This window comes from Tenrec ecaudatus, chromosome 14 (genome assembly GCF_050624435.1).
Source record: "Tenrec ecaudatus isolate mTenEca1 chromosome 14, mTenEca1.hap1, whole genome shotgun sequence".
NCBI lineage: Eukaryota > Metazoa > Chordata > Mammalia > Afrosoricida > Tenrecidae > Tenrec > Tenrec ecaudatus.
The window spans coordinates 7,377,842-7,400,044 of NC_134543.1; the positions used below are offsets into that span (position 1 = coordinate 7,377,842).

The window sequence follows — 22,203 nt, forward strand, 5'->3', positions numbered from 1 at the left end:
CCCTTTTCAGGAAGAAAAACCCACCTCAGTGCCCACCTCCTGTAATACTATTAACTGCCCATCATCCAGAACCAAGGCGGCAGTCCTGAGAGCTGGTGAAGACCCCTCCCACGGATGCCAGCAGGTTCCAGGAGCCACGGTGCCTGTTTGCAGGAAAGCTGGCTCGAGTCGGATGACCAGAAGGTCTCTCATCCATAACTCTCACTAAGGCTCGCAAGGATCTCGGCCATCTACTGGCCATTTTGGTGGGTCTTGAGACCCAGGGCCAGGCCTCAGAGGGGGCATTCTGCTCGGACATTACCTGGGGCTGCTGTGGCCCAAGGCATAGGAAGGGACAGGTTCCTGTGTGTTGGTGCACCTGTTCTTCGTGGGCATTCGCGTGAAACAAGATGTGATGTCAGCAGGTCACGGTGATCCTGCAGACCTAGGGCTGGGGGTGCTTTGCCACCTTGGATTCGAAGGCCGAGTCCCCCATCAGCTTCCAACCACCCAGAGGGGTCCCTCTGGGGCCATGGGGGGTGCCCCCTCTGCCGGGGTCCTGCTTGCGTACCCTGCAGTTCTTAACTTAGCCATCTGGTTCCTGGTGGACAAGGAGCTGTGCCCAAGCATTGTGGGGGACAGTGGGCTATTCTACAGCGTGGTGAGGGATCTGTTCCCTGGTCATAGGGATGTCGACTCAGGATGCAGGGTCACTGTAGGGAGAAGCCAGACCAGCTCTGTGCCTACCCGGCACCTAGTTAGGGGACCGGTGACGACATCCATTTGCTCTCTGAAGAGGGCCCCCTGTGGCCTGAGGAACCATGGAGGTCTTAGGAGAAGGGCTCCCCAGAAGAAAACAGCTTCATGTCGCCCTTTTAGCCCAGCCCAGGCTGCCCGCCTCTGTCCACCCCACTTGCAGCGGCTGCCGCATGCCAGCCTCAGCTTTGGCCAGTATCTGCTCCAAGGCCCCTGCCCCTGTGCCGGGCCTGTTACATGCCTAAGGGCTGCCCCTGTGCCACCTCGGGGAACTGAGAGCCCCTCCTGGAAGCTGACCATGGCCTCTGGGCGGGGTGCGTGTCCACAGCCACAGTGAACAGGATAAGCCCGTGCACCCCACAACCCAGGCAGGGGCTGAGCCCCGCTAGGCCTGCAGAACCATATGAATAGGAATTACGTCGTGAACACACTGGCTTCCGGCGCAACCCAGCCCAACCCGCCCCTGGTGTTGACCCTGAGAAAGCTGCCTGGCTAAGGAGGTGAGAGTAACATCCGCTTTGTTTGCAGGGTGTCTTGTCCCCACGCCGGGCCTGTTCTCCAGGTGGACTGTAGTGTAACAGCCCTGCTGTTGACTCGGACAGACGGGTGCACCCCAGCGGCTCTCGGGGCTTGAGGACGCAGAGCGGAGGGGCTGCACGGAGGAGGCGCGGCCGGCCTGGGCCCAGCACACGGCGGCCGGCCCAAGGACGTCACTTCCACTTTCAAACCACTCCTCTGGGGCTGCAGTATGAAAGTGGGATGTGGGCCCTGTGGCTGCTTACTCCAAAGGACGCCCATGTCATTTTGCTGCTCTCTCTCTCTCTCTCTCTCTCTCTCTCTCTCTCTCTCTCACACACACACACACACACACACACACACACACAGTGTCAAATTAACCTCTTGGACCAGAAAGTCCCCCACTGCTGTCTTGTTACAAATGGTGCTTGGCTCTTTGGTTTTGCGCTGGTTTTTGATGGCTTAGGTGTTTGGAAGACCCCCGGAAACTCCCTCACTGGGGGTCCTTTCTTTCATGCTTCACTCCAGCCAGCCAGTGCTGCTGAAAATGGCTGTGGATGGGCGTGTGGCGGGCCCTGGCTACCGAGGCACCCTCCTATCTGCTAGCGTTGGTTTTCACACCACTGCAAGGCAATCAGTGCAATGCGCGCTTGCTTCAGCACTTAGTGATGTTTCTCATTTGGGTCAGGTGCGGGGTGTGTGTGCGTACACAGTAAAACTGTCTCCACGACACCGCCTGTCTGTTGGGCGTTTCATTGACTCCGACACCTATCTGGTCGAGGTGCACGTTTGGCATTCTTTCTTCACAGCTTTGGCTGGCACCCACCGTCAGTCACGGTCAAATGGATGACCCAAGGTTCAAGGGCACAACTCACTTGCAGCGGGTGAAGGCCCTTGGTCCCTTTGTGCCCTTGTTTTCCCCCAAGCTAAGCTGGCTGGCTCATGTCCCTGAAAGCCTGTGGCTTGACATAGCATGGCCCCTGAGGTAGGCCTGGAAGTGCTTCCCCGGGAAGGTTTTTGTTTGGTGGAACCAGTAGCTCTGGACAAGGCCCGGGACCTGCCGCCCCTGCCAGGTGTAGAATGTGCTGCCACCAGGAGGGAGGGCACACTTGTCATGGATGAAGTCACAGCTGGACGTGTGAAGGACACTTTCACCTGGCCAGACGCTAGGATCCAGCTCTCTACATGAACACGTGGGACAAGGACCTGCCAAATGGCCTCCGGCTGGAAAAGATGGCGCCCATGTTGGCATCGTTGATGGGACTGTAGCAAGAGCGGGTGATACTGTTCGGGAGATGTGGCATCAGCCCCAGGTGTGGTGATGGATACAACTGATGCCTTCCAAGTCAGTGCCGGCTCAGTGACCCTATAGGACAGGGTAGCACTGCCCCGGCGGGTTTGAGACGGTAACTCTTTACGGTATTCAAAGCCCTCCCTTTTCTCCCGCTTCAGCCTCTCAGGAGAGGTGACAAAAGCTACAGGGTGCAGTCGTCTCCTGTGAGGGAAACAAGAATCTGTCGATCCCAGAGTGGCCAGCGTGCTACATCCAAGTGCCAACGGGTTCTGCTCAGTGCATGTCACCCAGCCGAGAAGACCAGAGATGATGCCCAGGGGGCGATTGTTGGGATGTCGGCCACCTCCTATTAGAAATCATTTCTAGCCTTTGAGCTCAGATAGAGAAGATACTTCACCGACAAGGTGTGTGGATCCTCAACCAACGCCCAGAGCAATCAAGAAGCCAAATGGCACGTGCGCTGGGTAAAGCTGTTTCCTGGGTCTGTTTCAAGTGTTGAAGAGCAAGGGCATCCCTGGGAGGACTAAGGGGCACCTGACCCGAGCCATGTGTTTCCAGTGCGTGTGTGAGAACTGGGCAACGAAGAAGGAAGACCGGAGAGGAACAGAGGCATGTTAATTAAACTGGCAAGGAAAAAGTGTGTGTACATATATGTTCAAAGTACCACGGACTGCCAGAAGAACAAGGAAATGTGTTTAGCAAGAAGTCCAGCCGGAATGCTCCTCGGGCGTGAGATCAGGCTTGGGGCAGTGGAGGGCCAAGGGAAAAGAAGGCCACTCGGTGAGATGGACTGACACGGTGGCTGCCGGAATGGGCTCAACCAGCAACGGCCGCACGGATGGTGAAGGCCCATGGTGACTGGTTCCGACGTGCACAGGGTGGCACCTAACAACAACAGGCCAGCCGGCTACTTTTGTCGTCCCCAGCCCCATAGAAGGCAGGGCACACGTGACGGGGGTTCTGGGCAAGCGACCAGGAAGTCATGGGGACTTATGAGAAACAAAAGAATCAGTGACTCGACTTTGGAAAAACCAAGTGCAGAAACCCTTTTCCTTACTGACTTGATTCCCCCCTCCTCCCCCAGGGCCCTTGACTCAGCCCACATTCCCTCTGCCTCTTGCCACCAAGAGAAAGGGAGGTGCGGAGGGTGACTAGCACAAGAAGGCTGCTCACAGCTCCTGCTGATGCTGGTGGAGTGTGTGACGGCCTCAAGGCCTTCCAGGGCTCAGGTGCCAGTCAATGGAATTGCCCTGAGGAGCTGCAGTCCTGCCTGGAGGGGACCCAGGAGTGCCCCACAAAGGACCCTTGGCATTTTCTCTCTGGGGTTCCACAGACTTGCAGGCCTCTCGGTGGGCGCACAGGGAGGGCCGGCAGAGCCAGACCTGTGGGCCCTGTGGCGAGCGGCAGGAGGAAGGGACAGGACGCTCGCCCAGGAGGCTTGGGGCACTGTGAAGCCAGAGTCTGGTCACATCCCTGAGGTCAGGAAGGCCTGGGAGCTGCCCCTCACAGGGTGGGGTGGGGAGTGGGGGGGAGTGTGATTAAGGGCATCGTGGAAACCCAAGGGTGGTCAGCTTTGAGGGCACCAGTGTCACAGACGGAGCTTATTCTCAAGATCAAGTTTAAAGATGGACTTTACCTTCATATTAAAGGGAGCATTTCCTTAAATGCCCCACGGCCTAACAGTCCTCACACACGCGTTCCCTGGGGAATGCCAGTGTGCCCATCCTGCACCTGGTCCTTGGCCTTGTGCAGCTTACTGCCCTGCCCTGCCTGGTGGCACGGCTTCCATTCTACAAGGACCCCAGCTCCCTCTCCCTGTCCCTCCCCCATGGGGCCACAGGTGGGCCCTGGAGATGCATGGCATCCACCTCAGGTGCGACTTTAAGAGAGAGCAGAGGCCACCTGGTCTGCCTCCCGGTCAAGGGAAAGCCTTCCCGCTGAGACCACTGAGCCCTGGAGCACGAGGGGAGGGGAAGGACGGCAGGACAGCAGGGGCCGCGTGAGAAAGCAGCGCACAGGACTGCCTCGGTCACGACTCCATCTTTAATAGAACCCAGTGTCACCACCAGCACAGCCATTCTGGGCGACAGCACCGCAGGGAACCTTCTGGAAGCCTGGCTTGGAAGTGGCAGCAGCGCAGAACCCTGCATAAGGCGCAGCCAGGTTCATCTGTGGCCATTCCCATGGGAGCTACAGACACGGCCTGGGTATGCTGGCTCGCTCCACGCCAGCTGGCCACCGGCCACCGGGGCTGGCGGCTGCAGACAGGGCCCCTCAGCCCAACAGCAGTTGTCCACCTGATGACAGGAGTCCATCCGCCCAACCACGTGTGCCTCCAGGGGGCAGGGCATGTGCTCAGCCCTCTCCCGCTCGCCTCTCTATCGTGGGCAGCCGGTAGGGCTTCAGGCTGGGCTCCAAGTCCTTCTGGGTCTCTGTCTGTGGAGGAGAAAGGACAGGGGCTCAGCCTCAGCCCAGGCCGGACCCCACACCCAGGGGCCAGAGAGCAGCTACCTTCTTGTTCACCCGGCCGCACATCAGGGGCTGCAGCGCCGGCCCCTTCCTGGGGCGCAGGGTGGTGACGCTGGCTACCTTGAGCTGGGGCAGCTCCACGAGGCATGCTGGGCCTCCTCTCTGGGGACACCGGTCCTCTTCTCGTCTCAGCGACGGTTTCTTGAAACAAAATAAGAGGTCAGGGGACTATCCAGCCGCTTCCTCTTTGTGGAAATTGGGACAAGAGACAGCTATGGGCATCACATCTGCATTGGAAAGGTCTTCGCCAGGAGGTGTGACCATCTAGCAAGTGGGACACACACTGCCCACAGTGAGGTTGCTGCCCAGCATCCATCACCCCTGAGTGTCTCCCGGGAGATGGGGCCTTGAACATGTTCCATTTTGTCAGCAGGCAATACCAGGAGGCAGCATCCCAGGCCTGAGATCCGGACTCTCTGGGATGTGCGGGAGGGTCCAGCCACGGCCCCCTCCTGCTAAAGCCTGGCCTGGCCAAGCCCACCCACTGCAGGCTCCTGTGTGCGGCTCATGAGCTGGGATGGCCAGTCTGTTTTTCTGAAGGTTGGAGACTCAAGAAAATGATAGGGAGTTGAAGTTTCAGTATTCACCAATAAAGGTTTTTTTTAATCGTTTTCTTGGGGGCTCATACAACTCTTACCACAATCCATACATACATCAGTTGTGTAAAGCACATTTGTACATTCATTGCCCTCATCATTCTCAAAACATTTGCTCTCCAGTTTTATTGGCACTCGGCCCTCCTGTCCATTTCACATGCATTCACTGCAGCTGCTCCTGTGCTACTAAGGTAGGCCGGCTGTCTGGGCCTTGATAGAGAACATGTGCCCACCAACCCCTGTGCTACTTGAAGTGGAGTGTGCAGGGGGAGGCCCTGGCTGAACGGCTAGTGAGCTGTGAGATCACCAACAGCATTTCTCTGTTATGCTGAGGACAGAGTCAGGGGATGGGGGGGTGGGTAGTAGATTCTGGGGCTTGGGGACATTGTCAGGAGTCCATCTCTGGGGCCAAAACCAGAGGACAAAATGGACAGGAGGGAGAAGAGATGAGGTGACCAGGTGGGGCTCCCTGAAAGCGATTGGTTGGGGGAGAGGGCAGAGGCCCCCAGAGCATTGGTCAGGAACGTGGTGGTGTCTCTGCCCTTGGAGGGAAGGCGCTGGGAGCCCAATCATAGGGAGAACTGGAGAGAGCGTGGTGGGGCTGAGAATCTGGATTTCAGGTAAACTCCTCAGCTCCCGTGAGCCTGACCTGACCCTCCACATGCTGGGTGGATGAAGGCTGGACAGAGCTGCAAGGTGAGCATGGTGGTGGTTCAGGGGTCAAACAAAGTGGGGGGCGTGGGCGCGGCACCAGCCCAGCACAGTGCTGGCTCAACAGGAAAATGGGTTGCAAAATGAAACAGGATCCCTAAGCCGAAACCCTCTCTCTGGACGGGATGTAGGCACCCAGGGACCACTGCACTTGGGACCTGGGGCCAGCGCGGGACTCTGTGACATGCCACCAACAGCTGGGTCAGACAGGCAGGTGAGCAGGCTTGTCTGTGGTCCTAGGGGTCAGGGCTGGGGGCCTGCTAATGGCCCAGCCTCTGTGTCACTGTGCAGAGCTTCCAAAGGGCCCCATAAGGCTAATAGGGATGAGCCAGAGCAGGAGGTGGGGGGTGAGGGGATGTCCAAACTCACAGGGCCCTCCCTGCGGGCACTGGCCCACTGAACTGGGCGGCCAGCTCCAACACACAGTACCTGCTTCCGGCCCTCCCGGGCCACGCACCAACTGTTGCTGGCAGGCCCCAGGGCTGCAGAGTGCTCCGGGAAGTAAGTGGGTCTGTGGCTGCCCAGAGCCTGCTTCTCAGCTGCCCTGGGGAGAAAGGAGAAGGCTCCCTGAGACCCTCGGCCTCCCTGATGCCCATCTATACTAACCCCACCGTGCCCACCGAGATCTGGCTGCCTCCTCTTCCCGTGGCCTGTGCAGGTAAGCAGGCTGTCCCCGTGGAGGCGCTGGGAGTGTGCACACAGGGTCCCACACAGGGCACAGCAGGAGTGGAGTTGCCAGCCTCAGGGCTGCAAGCAGACCTCTCCCTGACTTGCTCTGCAGCCAGCCGGGGGCCAGGTGCTGGCTGTGTGCCCGCTTTCCTGGCGCATGGAGATAGCTGTAAGGAGCATTGCTGGGGACGGAGCACTCCCCCCTTGGGCCACTGGTCACTTTTCCCAGGGACCCTGGGGCCCCCCTGTTGGTGCATCTACCTCTGCTCCTGGAAGTAAGGGTGCTGCAGCGCCTGGTGGGCAGTGATCCGCTCGTCAGGGTCATAGGCCACCATGGCACACAGGAGGGAGTGGCACTGAGCTGACAGGCGGCTGGTCAGTAGAGATAGCCCTGATCCCTTTTTAAAAGGAAAATCAAAACTCATAGCTCTCGACCTGCATCAAAAGCCAATGGTACAAACAGTCATGCCGTTATTTGGAGCACCTGGCAGCCACTCCCGAGTCTCCAGAGGGGCCCTGACTGAGGTGACTGTGTGTCTGGGGTGAGGGGTGGGGGTGGGGGGAACTGAGACGCATTGCTATGAAGGTTGGAGGGCCATGCCTGCTAGAAAAGACTGCCACATGCCCAGGGCACGCTTAACAAGAGGCTGGAGCAGCCCCTCCCCTGACCTTCCCAGGGCCTGGCCCCCCAGCCAGCCTCCAGCCCAGCCTTTGACCCCAGCCTCAGGTTACTGTGGGTCTAACTCCAACCCCAGGGTCTACGGTGGCTTCCTGGGGCAGCCGGCAAGGGTGCTGGGGACAGTGTCACTGTCCAGGGAGAATCTGACCCCAGGCCTCCAGACCCTGCGACCCTGGAGTGCTCAGAGGGCCTTTCACCCGAGCAGCTGGGCACCGGGCTAGGATGGGCCAGCCCCCGACACGGGGTGGACGCAGCTGCCCGCTTACTGCTTGAACTTGGTGAGCGTCTTCTGCGCAGGCGTGCCGATGACATCGTGGATCTTGGAGATCTGGTCCAGCTCGTTGTCCCCGGGAAAGAGGGGCTCCAGACTGGAGGAGGGGTGCAGGGTGAGTGGAGGTGGGGGCCTCTCCAGCCTGGAGGGCACAGGGTGGGAGGGCCCCAGGGAGGGGAGGGAGGGTCAAAGTGGGTGGGGCTGTAGGCCTTTTCGGCCTGGAAGGGAGTGGGAGGAGGTACAGGGTGGGTGAGGGGCCCACCCCCACCTGGCCTCCCACTCCTCAGCCCCCTGGGAGCCCCCGCCCCCACCTGGCGATCTCGTAGAGCACGCAGCCGGCGCTCCAGAGGTCCATCTTGTAGCTGTAGAAGCCGTCGGTGAGCAGGCACTCGGGGGCCCGGTACCAGCGCGTGGAGATGTACTCGGTGTATGGCGGCCGCGAGTAGACGCTGCGGCAGGACCCGAAGTCCCCCAGCTTCAGGACATCCTGCTGCAGGGGCGGCAGAGAGCCCCAGTGGCTTCCCCAGGCTCTCCCCCCCCCCCACCCTGCACTGCCACACCTGGCCCCCAGCCCTGAAGGCCCCCACCAAGGGAGGTCCTGAAGGGACTGCCGAAAATGCCCGTCAGTGGTTTCCAGCCTTCGGAATATCTGCAGGCTGGGAACCTAGATGCCCTGGTGGCACGGTGGGTAAGCCCTTGGCTGCTAGCCAAACCCACAGCAGCTCCGAGGGGGAAGGAGGCCGCCTGCCTTGTCGAGATTCGGGCCTCGAAGCCCCTCACTGTTGGCATAAGCTGGACATCTGACTGGGGTGGCAGCGGGGAGCCAGGACTAGGGAGACAGGAGGAGAGATCCCCAAGCAAGACTTGGAAGAGAGGCCGGAGGGAAGCAGGGGGCATGGGGGCGCAGTCGGATATCTGCAGGGGCCACTCAAAAGCCTCAGTCACTTTAAACCTTGAGCCAGCAGGCACCGGACAGACCCCCAGGCTGATGTGAAACTCCCAAAGCCAACGCGTGGCTCTGCTGCTCCACCGCCTGCCTGCTTCCTTGTCCATCCGTACCCGTGTGAGACCCAGCCTGGACAGAGCGTGGGCAGGTTCATGACCACCAGAGGAGTGTGCCCAGGCCCAGGGAGGGGTGAGGGGGTGGGGGTGGGGGTGGGGGGAACTGAGACGCATTGCCCTGGAGACACAGACTGCCCAAGCGCCCCACATCCCACAGTCTGAATCTGTCGACAGCTCCGTGGAGTCCCCGCCTGCTGCGGCAGTTGCTTCCTTTCTACACACACTTGGCTTTCCGCTGGCCTGAGTCCAAGGACCCCGGACACATCAGGGCAGGGGCAACAGTCTCAGAGAGGCCTCTGTCTTCTGCCCCCTCCTGTCCCAAAGCGACAACGTGAAGGCCGTCCACAAACAACTTTTTAAAAGGCCTAACTAGGTTCTGGTTCGCCCACAGCCCCTGGGTGGTGGGAGTGGGGAAGGGGGAGCCCGGGCTATATGCAGGCTAGGGGGTTCTCAGGCTGCAGCTTGTTGTTCTGTGCCCTGCAGTTGATGGCAGCTCATGGTGACCCTACCGGGGAGAGTAGAACTGTCCCCTGGGTTACACATTGGACTGGTAACCACACAAGGTCAGCAGTTCAAAACCAGCAGCCACTCCCCGAGAGAAAGGAGAGGCTTTCTGCTCCTGTCAAACTGAGTTCGTCTTGGAAACTCACAGGGGCCGTTTCACCCGGCCCTATAGGGTCGCTGTCCGCCAGAACCGAAATGAAGGCAGAGAGTAGCAGCCAGCTTTTTCTTCCCTGAAGCCGCAGGTGGGTTCAGAGTGCCAACTTGCAGCCGGTCTGAGCACTCATCCACAAGGCCGACACAATCCCAAACTCCCTGTGCCTGAGCCGACCCCGACTCATAGTGACCCCAGAGGGCACGATAGAACTGCCCCTGGGCATTTTCGGGACTGTTACTCTTAAAGGGAGTGGAGAGCCTTGTCTTTCTCCCTTGGAGCAGCTGGTGGTTTCAAACTGCTGGCCTTGTGGTTCCAAGCCCAAAGTTTAACCACCACACCGCCAGGGCTTCTAATTCGTCCCTTGTTCCTTCAGAACAGCCCTGTGAAGAAGCAGAAAGCCCTGCACTTTCAGATGACGGCTGGTGTTGGGAGCCCCACGCACAGTGCCAGTACTGGGCTTCCTCTCTGGTCAGGGGTCACTGGGCCTGTCAGTGGCACCACGTCTGAATGCCAGGGACATCACTGGTGTAATTCCACAAGCCCAGATCTCAAAATCTCTGCCGTTCAAAAGCCAGAGCCTTCCACTTCCAGCCAAGACCAAGGAGTCACCGGTGCCACCCTCCCGCCAGACCAACCGGGGAACAAGGCGGAAACCCAGGAAGCAATGGTTGGAGAGATGGGACATCAGTCAGTGAAGAGCAATCTCTCCAGGAACTGAGCAGCTGCACAGGGTGTGTGTGTGTGTGTGTGTGTGTGTGTGTGTGTGTGTGTGTGTGTGTGTGTGTGTGTGTGTGTGTGTGTGTGTGTGTGTGAAGGGCTGGGAGCTCCCTGAGGTGAGGGCCCAGAGCTGGGAGGGAGGGGGACCCAGGTGGCCAGAGTCCCAGAGTGGGGAGGGCAGTGCTGTAGGAGCAGCAGCACCCACACCAACACAAGACGGGAGAAATGTTGCTCACCAGCCACACGGGAGAATGCCACTGGGGGGGCGGGGGGCGGGGTTATGTCCTGGTGCTGCAGATGGTTAGTGTGCTCGGCCGCTAACCTAAAAGTTTAAGATTCAAGTCTACCCAATGGTGCATTGAAAGAAAGGCCTGGAAATCTATCGAGATTTTGAGCAATGCTTTTGACTGGATGCCCCAACATGGTGACGTTCACCTGATTACCTGGGCGGATGATGGGTTTTTTAAAAATTCCCTGGTGGTTTCTTGGGTTATGCCTTGGGTTGCTACTCCCAAAGTCAGCAGTTCGAGCCCATCCACTACAAAGGGGGATGGGGCTTTCTGCTCCCATGAAGATTTACATCCTTGCTATGAGTCAGATGTGACAGCGGTGGATTTGGCTTATAAATCAGTTGGTTACTAACTCCCAGGTTGAAGGCTCAAATCCACCTGCTACTCCTTGGATCATAAAGTGAGGCAGTTTGCTTCTGTGAAAATTATGACCTTGGAAACCCTATGGGACGCCAGCAGCCCTGGCATCCAGCTATCGGGACGGAAGCTCCCTTTATTCTGAAAGACATCAGTGTTTCACCCAAGTGTCCTTACCTTGATTAATATGTTTTCTGGTTTCACATCCCTGTGAAATATTCCATTTCTGCAGTCAAGAGAAAGGGAGAAGAGGATGATTGGTGCCCCCGCCGGAGTCGATTCTCCACGTTGCATTTTCCCCCAGACTCACTGTCATCGAGTCGACCCTCCAGGGCAGGGTAGAACTGCCCCTGTGGGTTTCCGAGATGAACTGCTAACCTTGCAGGCAGTGCCCCAATGTGTTACCCATTACACCACCAGGACTCCTTCAGAGGAATGCTAAAACATTTTCATGAACAAATCTGTGAGCACCCCGACTCCACGGCTGTACCTGTGCATGTGATCAAGGGATTTACATAACTGGTACATGTAATGCACAATTTTTTTTTCTGATAATGGGTGTCTTCTCCCTGTGCAATCAAGAAAACAGGTAAATATGGTTACAAATGTGACATGGTCCCTTATGTAATAAATCAAAATATATACATTTCTAGTTATTAAAGCTTCCTCCAGGAGAAATAATCTGGCCATTTTGGCAAATATGGAGTATGATCTATGAAGTCCACCACCTCAAACTCCACATAGACTTCACTTTTTAGGAGGAGACATAGTGGTTACACACTGGGCTGCCAACTGGGAGGTCAGCAGTTCGAAACCACCAGCTGCTCTTTGGGAGGAAGATGAGGCTTTCTAGTCCCATAAAGAGCTATCATCTCAGAAAACCCACAGGGGCAGTTCTACCCTGCCCTGTTGGATCTCCACGAGTCAGGATTTACTTGATGGCAGTGAGGGTTTTTGTTTTGCTTTGTTTTTTAATTTTCAAACTCTAGATATTTTAGGAGGGTTTTTTTTGGGGCGGTACAGAAAGCACCAAGGGGCTATGTTCATTTTCCTTCTGTTCTTTGGATTTCATAATCTCCTTCCATCTGTCTTCAAGTGTGTTAACTGTTTTCGTCTGCCAGCTCAAATCTGCTGTTGAGCCTCGCTAGTGAATTTTCCATTTCATGATTGCAGTTTTCAACTCTTGGATTCCCACTGGGCTCTGTTTTATGATTTGTCTCTTTGTGGGTGTTCTCAGTGTGAGCTACACTGCCATCCCAGCTTCGTTTCTTTTATTAAACCTTCTTAGAGACTGAACACATTGATAATGGCTACATAGAAGTCTTTGTTAAATCTGACATCCGGCTGCTCTGGAAGCCCTTGCTGTTGCCTGCTTTTCCCCATTGTTTCTTTACATTCCTTGTTGGGCGAGGTGGGGTTGGAAATGAGACATTTTAGGTAATAGGTTGTGGAGACGTCCACTCTGAGGACTGGTCCCCGCCCCCATAGCTCCCTTTGTGCTTGCTTGGTGAATTGCTAGGGTACTTGAGTGAAGTCTATTTCCCACCACCCCCCGCTTCCCCCACCCCCAGCCATACTGTGAAGTTACTGACCCAGCTCTGCTGGGGACCCAGCCTATTGGTGCCCAGCCCCCTGGGGTGACAGTGACCTGGGCGAGGAGCTCTTTGTCTCATTCCCCATCACACCCTGCGGTTAAGTTCCACTCATTGCTATTGGGCTCTTTGTAACCATGGCCTGGGACAGGCCTGCTCCACAAACCCTGTCTGATACATGCGGGCTCTTTAAAGGGGTCTTGCGATCAGTCTTTGAGATTAAGTCTGCGCCCACGGAGGTTCCTCTTGGCCACCTCTTTCCCCATTTCTCTTCAGCGATGCTGAGGGTGGCCTATACTTTAACCTACAGCACCGATGACTGAAACATTGCCTTCCGATTGCATCTCGTCACAGCCTCCACTGTTGGAGAGAGGGCCTTTGGCCGCAGCATGGAAGTCTGTTCCTCTGGAAGGCAATGCTGAGCTCTCTTCCACCACTTGCCTTCTCCCCCGGCAACAGCACTTTGGGAGCCAAGTCATGCTTGGTAAAGGGAGGACTACAGGAGCCTCCAATCATCTCCGTCTGCCTCGAGCTGCAGGGACCCTCCGCCACCAGGCCAGGCAGCCGGGGTGCACTCTGCTCGGTGGTGCTGCACCCCAGGTAGACATCCATGTATGGCTGGAGGCTGGGTGGGGAAGGGTAGCCCAGTGGGGCAGAATGAGAAACTCCTGAGAAGGAAGCCCCTGACTGGGAAGTGCTGGGAGAGGGGGGCGCCTGTATTCCTGTCTGTATCCTTACGGAATGGACTCTCCCTTTTGCTGAGCTGGGCGGGGGCAGGAAGGCAGCGGGTCTCTATCCAAATACCACAGACCCTCGTATTTCTCACTGGCTGCTGCAGATTGCATTGGGTCCCCTAAGAAGACGTACCAGTGTTCTAACCCTTAGGAATTCGACTTGGTTGGAAATGGGGTCATGGCAGACGGGGGTGGGGGTGGGGGGGTGGGGTAAAGCCATGTTGGAAGAAGATGGGTCCCTACTCAAGGAAGACCTTCTTTGTCCTCATAAGAGGGAAAGACACACAGCCTGAGCAACACACGGCCGAGACCGGAACCCTGACACCACACACCTGGGCTGCCTGGGCCTGGGAGGCCAAGGGAAAGGCGTGTAGCAGAGCCCTCCTCAGAAGCTTCCCGAAGGAACCAACTTTGCTGATTCTAGGGCTTCTGGCCTCCAGGGCAGCGAGAGTGCGGATCTGGTTGGCGGTCATCACTTACGGTGGCCCCAGGAGCCCCGTGGCCCGGGGTTTGAGGACTCGCTTTTTCTGTTCTCTTGGCTTGTTTAGCAGACTGTCATGAACCACTGTGCCACTCGTCGCCCTGTGCCCCTGGTCCTTTCCAGACGCTGCAAGAGGCTGCTTTCTCCAGCCCCCCGGCCAGCCGCCCTGCGAGCTCCTCATGCCGTCATGCTGTAAGAGGAACGTGGAGGACGTTTCTGGAAACCTCATGGGCTCTTCCCTTGCTCTCTGCTGGGCCTCGGGAGGGGAAGGCTGGGGAACAAGCCTTTATTTAATTATCACCTCGTCGCTTCGTATTTGAGAGTACTGTGCAACATTCGAATGATCTAGCGAACTGCTAATTGAAGCCAAGTGATTTGCTGGCTGTTCTGGTGGTCTGAGCTTGAGTGGCTACTTCGGTGTTTGGCTGGTCAGTACCAACAGCGTCCACAGGAGCAGATCAACACTAAGTCCCTGTCCGTGGGCAACGCCGTGCTGGGGCCGGGGGACCGGGAGAGAGTTTCGACTCTGGCTTTGGCCTTTACTGACAGCCACCACTGCCATCTCCACTTCACCCCCCCAAGACGCGGACAGAGGTGGCAACAACAGTGCCTGAGTTCAAACCCCGGTCCTAGTGCTCAGCAAGTGTATGACCTCAGCGGAATGACTGCTCGTTCTGTGCCCTGAGGTTTTTCCAGCATAACAGGATCTAGCTGCTGGGTCTTTGTGCGACCCGATAGGCTTGTTCCGAGCAGAAGTGTGACTAGTTCATACAACAAGGTCAAGGCGAGTGCAAGCGGAAGGCGGTTAAAAATCAAGCTCACTGCTACGGACCCATGCTGACCCAGAGAGTGGACAGGACAGGGGAGACCCGCCTCGTGGGTGTCTGACCCTGTAACTCCGTGAGAGCAGTAAGCCATGACTTTCTCCTGAGGAGTGGCCGGTGGTTTCAAACTGCTGACCTCATGGCCTAGCAGCCCAACACGCAACCACCGTGCCACCAAGGTTCCTTAGGCCTCGTGAAATGGGAGGCAGATTCCCAGCGACGTTCACATCTGTGAAACCTGGCATCATTAACACCTACGGTCGCAGCCAGCGTGTTGTCCTCATTGCAACATCTCTAACACTGGGACGCCCCTTACCCTGGCCAGCATCGAAAGTGCCCACACTGAGCCCCGAGCCTGGTCCAGATGGCACTCAGCCCTTACGGAGTAAGAGAAATGGCTTCCATTCCTCCAGTTCCCCCAATTCACCGGCTTCCGGAAACGAAAGCTCTTTCTTTCCAAACAGAGCTTCTCAAATGTCTAAACATGCAGCCCCCTGGCGAAATGCTCCCCTCCCTCTGAGTTTGAAGTTCTCTCAACTCAGGAAGCAAAAGTTAGAAAGCTAAGAGACACCCGACGCCCGCAGTAAAAGTCACTCCTCTTACGACGAGAGGCTTGTCACTGACCTCAAGGAACCCAGGCTGCCGAATCAAGAGGGGATGCCTGCTCACCGTCAGAGGACTGTGCAAACAGGGCGCATGCTGCTGAGGAGCGAGTTCCCGTGTTGGTACTGCACTGTCACGCACGCACGCACGGGCAGAGGGCAGAACCCACAGCAGCCCTGGTGTTTCGGAAATCCGGTAACAGAGTTTCATCTCATTTGCCCGTCTAAGGCACTGGCACAGTGGGCTCGGCAGGACCGGGCAGTGTTTCGCTCTGCTGCACTGACAGTCACTGAGTCAGAGCCCACTTGACGGTCGGCAGCAACAGCAACAAGGGAGACATGGCAGATAGCTACTCTGGGAGAGTTATGGACGAGTGAGGCTTTTGGTCTTTAAATGTAAAACTTCCTACCATTGCCGTTTTAAATAGGACTCTTGAAAGCACACACTTCTCCCGCTTGCTGGGTGTGGGGCGGGGTGTGGGGGGTATCTGGGTGCCAGCTGCTGTTTGTCTAGAACGCTCTTCAGATACACAGAGATCTCACTCATTCACTGCCATTGAGTTGATGCAGACTCACAGTGACCCTGTAGGACAGGCCAGAACTGCCCTTGTGGGTTTTGGAGACTGTGACTCTGTACACGAGTAGAAAGTCCCACGTTTCTCCCACTGAGTGGCTGGTGGTTTCAAACTGCTGACCTTGGGGATCGCAGCCCATCGCGTGAGCTCCATATACATGCATGGATTCAGTCTCATCGCCCACACTCTGCTATGGCTGGAGGGCTAGGTTCTAGAAGCCCCTTTCTAGCTAACGGTTCTGTTTTTGAATGGTCTTTGACAAAGAAACCAAATACCTACGTTTGTCAGAACTGTAATTAACACAAAATAGAACTGGCTCCTGAGTGAGGGGCTTGCCCAAAAACAACACACCCGGGTCACGACTTAAAGTACAGTCCCAGAAGGTCACCTCCTGCTTCCCCAGGGAGAAGATGCGGGATTTTTCTTGGCCTACTTTATCTACATCAGCTTCCGCGGACGTTGAAAACCTTGTCTTCCCAAGAGCTTTTGTTTTATTAGCAAGTCACTACGACCTATTTTAAATCACGTATACAGTATGCAGACATTAATTTTGAAATCAAGGCCCTTCCCTATGCCCCCACCTCAGAAAGAAGGATGTGCAGTGCCGGCAACGTGCACCCGCCTAGGTGCCCACAGGGCGAGTGCACCCTCGGCTTGGCCTGAACTGTGGGAGAGAAAGCGGGCGTGGTGAACTGTCTGTGAAGCTGTCACCACACTATCCAAAGTCACCCACCGGGAGGCACATGGCCTCGGGGCAGGTGACTGATACAGATGGCATGTTCTCCTCCCTCTGTAAACTGTGAAGCTTGGGGTTTAGCTTTCTCAGAGACTGGAAGAAAAGTCCCCCTGATGTGTGACACTTGGCAGCCACAGGTCGGAGGTCCCCAGGCCAGCATCCCCACCCCTGTGCTGGGTCACCAGGCCACCTCTACACTCAGCCCACAGCAGTTCTGACAAGGCTGTTTCAGGCAAACGTGCTGTCATGTTCAAAATCAGTCAATGAGCGAGGCAAGAGTTCCCGAGAGTATCCGGAGTCAGCGAGAGAGTGTGCCTTCTCTCAGGGAATGCTGGGGGATTTGAAGGCGCAGAAGAGCCTGGTGAACCCAGCAGAACCCAGGAGGGGAGTGGTCCTCAGAGTGGGTGGGGCTGGGTGTTTACAGTGAGGGAGATACCCTGTAATGGCAGGTACCAATCACGCCATCCTCAGGACCACACTCAGCCACTTCTTACCCAAATCTCCCCTCTGCAGCCCCCTTGGACCCTCACACCCACGGCATGGCTGCCCTCAGCACCCTCTGACCCTTACTCAGGGCCCTCCTCAGTGCCCACCTCCATCAGCTCCTTATCCTGAGCACCCCACTCTGACCCTCTCCCCCAGGGCCGCCCTCCACGGCCCTCTTAGCTTCTCGTGTCCCACACACAGCCTCCTTCAGCACCTCCCTCTGAGCCTGACACCCATGCCATGGCCTGAGCACCCCTTCTGACCTTCATACTCTGTCAGCTCCTCACATTCACGGCATGGCTGCCCTAGGGTCCCCCTCTGAGCCTGACACCCATGGTTGCCCTAGTGCCCCCCGCCCCCCACGAACTGCATGAGGGCCTGTGCCTCCAGTTCTCATCCGTAGCTTCGCTATGACCACATGGGACTTCCAGGAAGCCCCTCTTCCGAGGGACTCTGTGGGGAGCCGTTCAGCTGGAGGTAACTCCCAGATTGGGTGCCACTACCACGCCAGGGGAACAGAGAAGTCTGAGAATGAAGAAGGAGCCTATGTGAAGGGCAAGCATTACAAAAGGGTTTCCAGGCAGCTGCCCAGTGATTGACATACCTCGAATGAGCTCATAAATATTCATGTCCATAAGTTCACATACGAGCGCAAGAGAACCAGAATGCCTGTCGCTGAAGAAGAAAGCAGGTTTCAGCATGGTTTCCGTCGTAGTCAGACATGCACCCAGACAGCCGACTCCTCCTAAACATTTCGGGTAAGGAGAAGCCCCCATCCACCCAACCCCCTCAGCGGCATGTGTGAAGCTGTCTTGTACTGAAGTCAGCACTCAAGTTGACTCACTTGAAATAATAGTAAGCCCCTGCTGCAAGCAAACATGTTACAAGCTGCTGCTTTTTAAAGACCCGTGTCTTGAAAAAGATACAACTATCCGTGGAAAGAAGAAATGAGGTTGGGGAGTGGGCTAAGCAGAACAATAAAATAGACAACCTTTAATTCATGCTCTGAGGCTGCAAATTTTGGTTTTTTAATTTACCTAAATGACTGGCATGTGATTTTGGATGACTACGAGTGTGTGTGTAAAATATGAAAACCAGATTGAATGGGGGTACGGGGGGAGAAGCCCCTGCTCACAGAGTGGTGACTGAGTCCCACAATCTAGGGCTCCCCAGCGCCCCAGCTGCTCCTGCCTCCAAGGATTCTTGGAGGGGCATGTCTCCCCTAGACTCAGTCCTGGAGCCTTCTAGAGCCTCGGGTCCTGCTGTGCTTCGGGGCTGTTAGGAGGTCCCCTGAGACCGTAGGGCATCCTCGTCACTGTACAAGCTGGGGCTCTGCCTCCCCTGGCCCAGACTGAGGGCTCAGAACCTGAATGGCCAGAAGGCCAGATGCTCACCTGGAGGTTTATGATGGTCACCGCCCCCTGACAGTCTGCCTGCACACTCCCCTCACTGCCTTTGCCGGTTTTGTCGGCCAGGCTCCCTGAGAGCAGCAGCGGGGCTTGTCCAGCAGAGCAGCCCCCACCCTCCCAGAGCTCCTGCCTCCACGATCCCTAGCTTGGGCAAGGGGGTTGGGTGATCTACCCAGGGCAGGGGATGGGGGGTGGGTGAGTACCACTGGCGTCAGGCAGGCACTGCTGGGGCGGCTGAGCTCCGTCTCCTGCCTGGGAGAGGGGATAGGTGAGCCTATGGCCGGCCACCGTCCTATATTCCAAACAGCACTGCAAACCATACACAGCAGAGCAAGGAGGCCGCATGGAAAGTGGACCCACCTGACCATGGGCGGGGTGGGAGGAGGCGATGGCCGGAAAAGCCGCCCTTCAGCTGAATACCTGGTTGGCAGAGGCAAGCTATGATGGCTGGGAAAGCCCCAGACCCACCTGCAGCGTCCCCCATACCCACGCGGAGCCACCCTCTGACCGAGTGACTGCAGCGACACCTGGGCTACCACTCAATATCCGGTTTGTTCCCCCTTCCCACCCAAGTTTACCCTGCCCTCGTCCCTGTGATCTCGCGCTCCCCGTGCATTGAGGTCTTCCTGTGTTCCTGTTTGTCTTGCTGTGCTGGCGGGCTGGCGGGGGGGGGGGGGGGGGCACTGGTGTGAAGCCCAGGAGAGGTAAACCCAGAGCAGGTCACGAGATGGACATTTCTCAGGGTTAGGGCTGGGGAGTAATGGGGAGCTCATAATCATGGGTACAAGAACGCAGGTCATGGTCTAAAATTGATGGTGGTGATGACTGCTTAACTCTTTTCTATGTATTTCGATCACTGGGGGGACAGAGGCGAAGACAAAGATCTCAGGGTCGCGTCCTCACTGGGTCAGGCTCAGACCCGATGCGGCAGTGGGACCCACCAGTCCTCGTCCACGGGAGGTGGTGGGGAGGCCAAGGCATCCTTTTCTCTGAAATCCCCAAATCAGGGCCCAGGTTTCCACACCAGGAATCAGACGGATAAAGATGTAACTGAAGGGGAAATGGAAAACCGGGCTCTCTCAGAGCAAATATTTAACAGGTTGCCCTGGTTTCCTGCTTTAGGAAGAGACACCATCGTCCTCCTCAGAGGCCGATGGGCTTCCAGGCCCTGAGAAACACTTACAAATAACTTACAAAATAACTACTTACAAAATAACTTCGTGCAGCGGGAGGATATTTGGATGGGGGTTCAGGCGCCTCAGGGCTTGGATTTCTCTTAGGTTGTTCACTTGTTCGATACTGTTTTGTAGTGAGAAATAGATAACAAATGTACCCGTTAGCTCAACTTTAGGATAGGGATTATCAAATTATAACCATGTTTTGGCTATGATTGTAATGGAGAGAAATAAAAAATTACTCCCGGTCAGTAAATCACTAGAAATCACAGTCAGACGTGGCAAATGCTTGCACATTATCAAAATTCCAGGTTCTCTCGGCTCTGGTAAGACATCCACTGCGCACACAGCCCCTAAACCAACTCCGCTGAGGGCAGGCGGGCTCCTTCTCTGCCCAAGGCCGGCCGGGAGGGGCGGTCACCATTAGGGCACCCGGGCTTTGCTGGCCTTTGTCCGACCAGCCGTGCTTGTAACACCCAAAGGAACCCCGGCTCCACTTGTGAATCTCGCTCAGGATGCTGGCGGCCCCCCACATTCAGCGGAGGAGATGCTTTGGTGCCGCTCAAGGTCAGGTGACCTGAGGGCTTTAAAAAAACCCAAAACACCAAACCGTTCTGTGGAGACAGAGGATCCCTATTGTGGAGTGGCCCTGCATCCGGCTGCTAACTGCAAAGTCAGCAGTTCTAACCCACCCGCCACGCCACAGGAGACAGCCCAAAGCCAAAGTCACTGCCAGCAAGCCCACTCCCACTCACCGTGACCCTATAGGACAGGGTAGAGCTGCCCCTGGTGCGTTTCCAGACTGTATCTTTTTTTTTTTTAATCATTTTATTGGGGGCTCATACAGCTCTTATCACAATCCATCTGTACATCTATTGTGTCAACCACATTTGTACATTTGTTGCTATCATCTCTTTCAAAACATTTTCTTTCTCCTTGAGGCCTTGATATCAGCTCCTCATTTTTTCCCTCCCTCCCTCATGAACCCTTGATAAGTTATAAGTCATTATTATTTTTCCATGTCTTATACTGACTGATAGCACCCTTCACCCACTTTTCTGTTGTCCGCCCAGACTGTAACTCTTTATGGGAGTAGGAATCCTCACTTTTCTTCGGTGGAGTGGCTGGTGGCTTTGAACTTCTGGCCTTGGGGGTCATAATCTTGGAGAGCACCCATAAAGAGGTCCAGTCGGAAACTCAAAGGGGCAGCTCTACCCTGCCCTGTAGGGTCACTATGAGCCGGCATCAACTCGATGGCAGTGAGTTTGATTTGGTTTGGATGAAACAGAAAACACCAGGAATGTAGCCGTGTGGTAGGTTTCCAAGACTAACTTTTTACAAGACCAAAAAGCTGCATTAAAAAAAAACAAACCCTCATCTTTTCCGGCAGAGTGGCTGCTGATTTTAAACTGCTGACCTTGTTGATAGCAATCCAACATGTAACCACTATGCCACCATGACAGATTAAAAAAAAACAACAGCATAGGTACCGAAGACTCCAGAAGCTTTGTTAACCACTTTGACCAAATTGACATTTATAAATCATTATATCCAACAATGGCAGAGAAAATACTCGTGATAAGTCCACGGGGACACTCATCTTGTTAGACAATGCGCTGGACTGAAAGGTTCAGCCTCAACCAATTTCAAAAGACTGAAATCGTACAGAACATGTTGTCCGACCTCAGGGGGATTACATCAGGAGTCAGTAACAGTAAGCCATCCCTAGAGGACATCACCCTTGGCTAAGCAGAGGGTTGGGGGAAAGAGGGAGACCCCAACGAGATGGACAGGCACAGTCGCTGCCACCATGGCTGAACCAAGCAATGGCGGTGCGGATGGTGCCGCTCCGGGCAGTGTTTCCCTTCTGCTATGCACAGCGTCACTGTGTGTCCAGCCCGGCAGCACCTAGCAACAGCAGCAGTCTCCCAAGAAGCCCCGATACAGTGGAACCAGGGAGAGCCAGAACTCTGGGTCTTTCAGGCTTTCCGCCTTTGACAGGGGGCAATCTTGATCACTTCTCTATCATTCCTCACATTGGAAAATAGTTTTGTCTTCCTTCTCTGACAGGTTTCCACCTGACACAGATCCCAGCCCGCACAGGTCTTCGTGTATTTGGAAACTGAGCAACACACTAGTAAATAACCCATAAGAAGAGACTGCAAAACCCCAAACCAAACTTGCTGCCAACGAGTCAATGTCGACTCATTGTGACTGGATAGGGCAGGGTAGAACTGCCCCTATGGGTTTCCGAGACTGTAATTCTTTCTGGGAGTAGAAAGCCCCATCTTTCTCCCTGGGAGTGGTAGGTGATTTTGAACTGCTGAATATGCAGTTAGCAGCCCAACTCATAACCACTACCCCGCCAAGTCTCCTTCTGGTAAGGACGAGCCAGGGGTATTAGAAAACCCAGTTAAATGGAATTCAAGAGAATTCACGCCACGAATTAAGGAATGCATAACATATCAAGATTTCTAGGATGAAGCACAAACAGAACTCAGTAGA

At 55.8% G+C, this 22,203-nt stretch overlaps 1 protein-coding gene across 1 annotated transcript in view; it reads right to left on the reverse strand.

Annotated features, from left to right (window-relative positions):
- Nucleotides 1-4,900: 4,900 nt before the first annotated feature.
- MOK (MOK protein kinase) overlaps nucleotides 4,901-22,203 on the reverse strand; it is a 61,705-nt gene continuing 44,402 nt past the window's right edge. The window contains exons 4-13 of the mRNA XM_075531619.1: nucleotides 19,733-19,822; nucleotides 17,719-17,789; nucleotides 11,575-11,653; nucleotides 11,262-11,310; nucleotides 8,312-8,490; nucleotides 7,996-8,097; nucleotides 7,312-7,485; nucleotides 6,811-6,925; nucleotides 5,057-5,215; nucleotides 4,901-4,981 (exon numbers count right to left, since the gene is read on the reverse strand). Coding sequence (XP_075387734.1) covers nucleotides 4,901-4,981; nucleotides 5,057-5,215; nucleotides 6,811-6,925; nucleotides 7,312-7,485; nucleotides 7,996-8,097; nucleotides 8,312-8,490; nucleotides 11,262-11,310; nucleotides 11,575-11,653; nucleotides 17,719-17,789; nucleotides 19,733-19,822 — 1,099 coding nt within the window. The remainder of the gene's footprint in view (nucleotides 4,982-5,056; nucleotides 5,216-6,810; nucleotides 6,926-7,311; nucleotides 7,486-7,995; nucleotides 8,098-8,311; nucleotides 8,491-11,261; nucleotides 11,311-11,574; nucleotides 11,654-17,718; nucleotides 17,790-19,732; nucleotides 19,823-22,203) is intronic.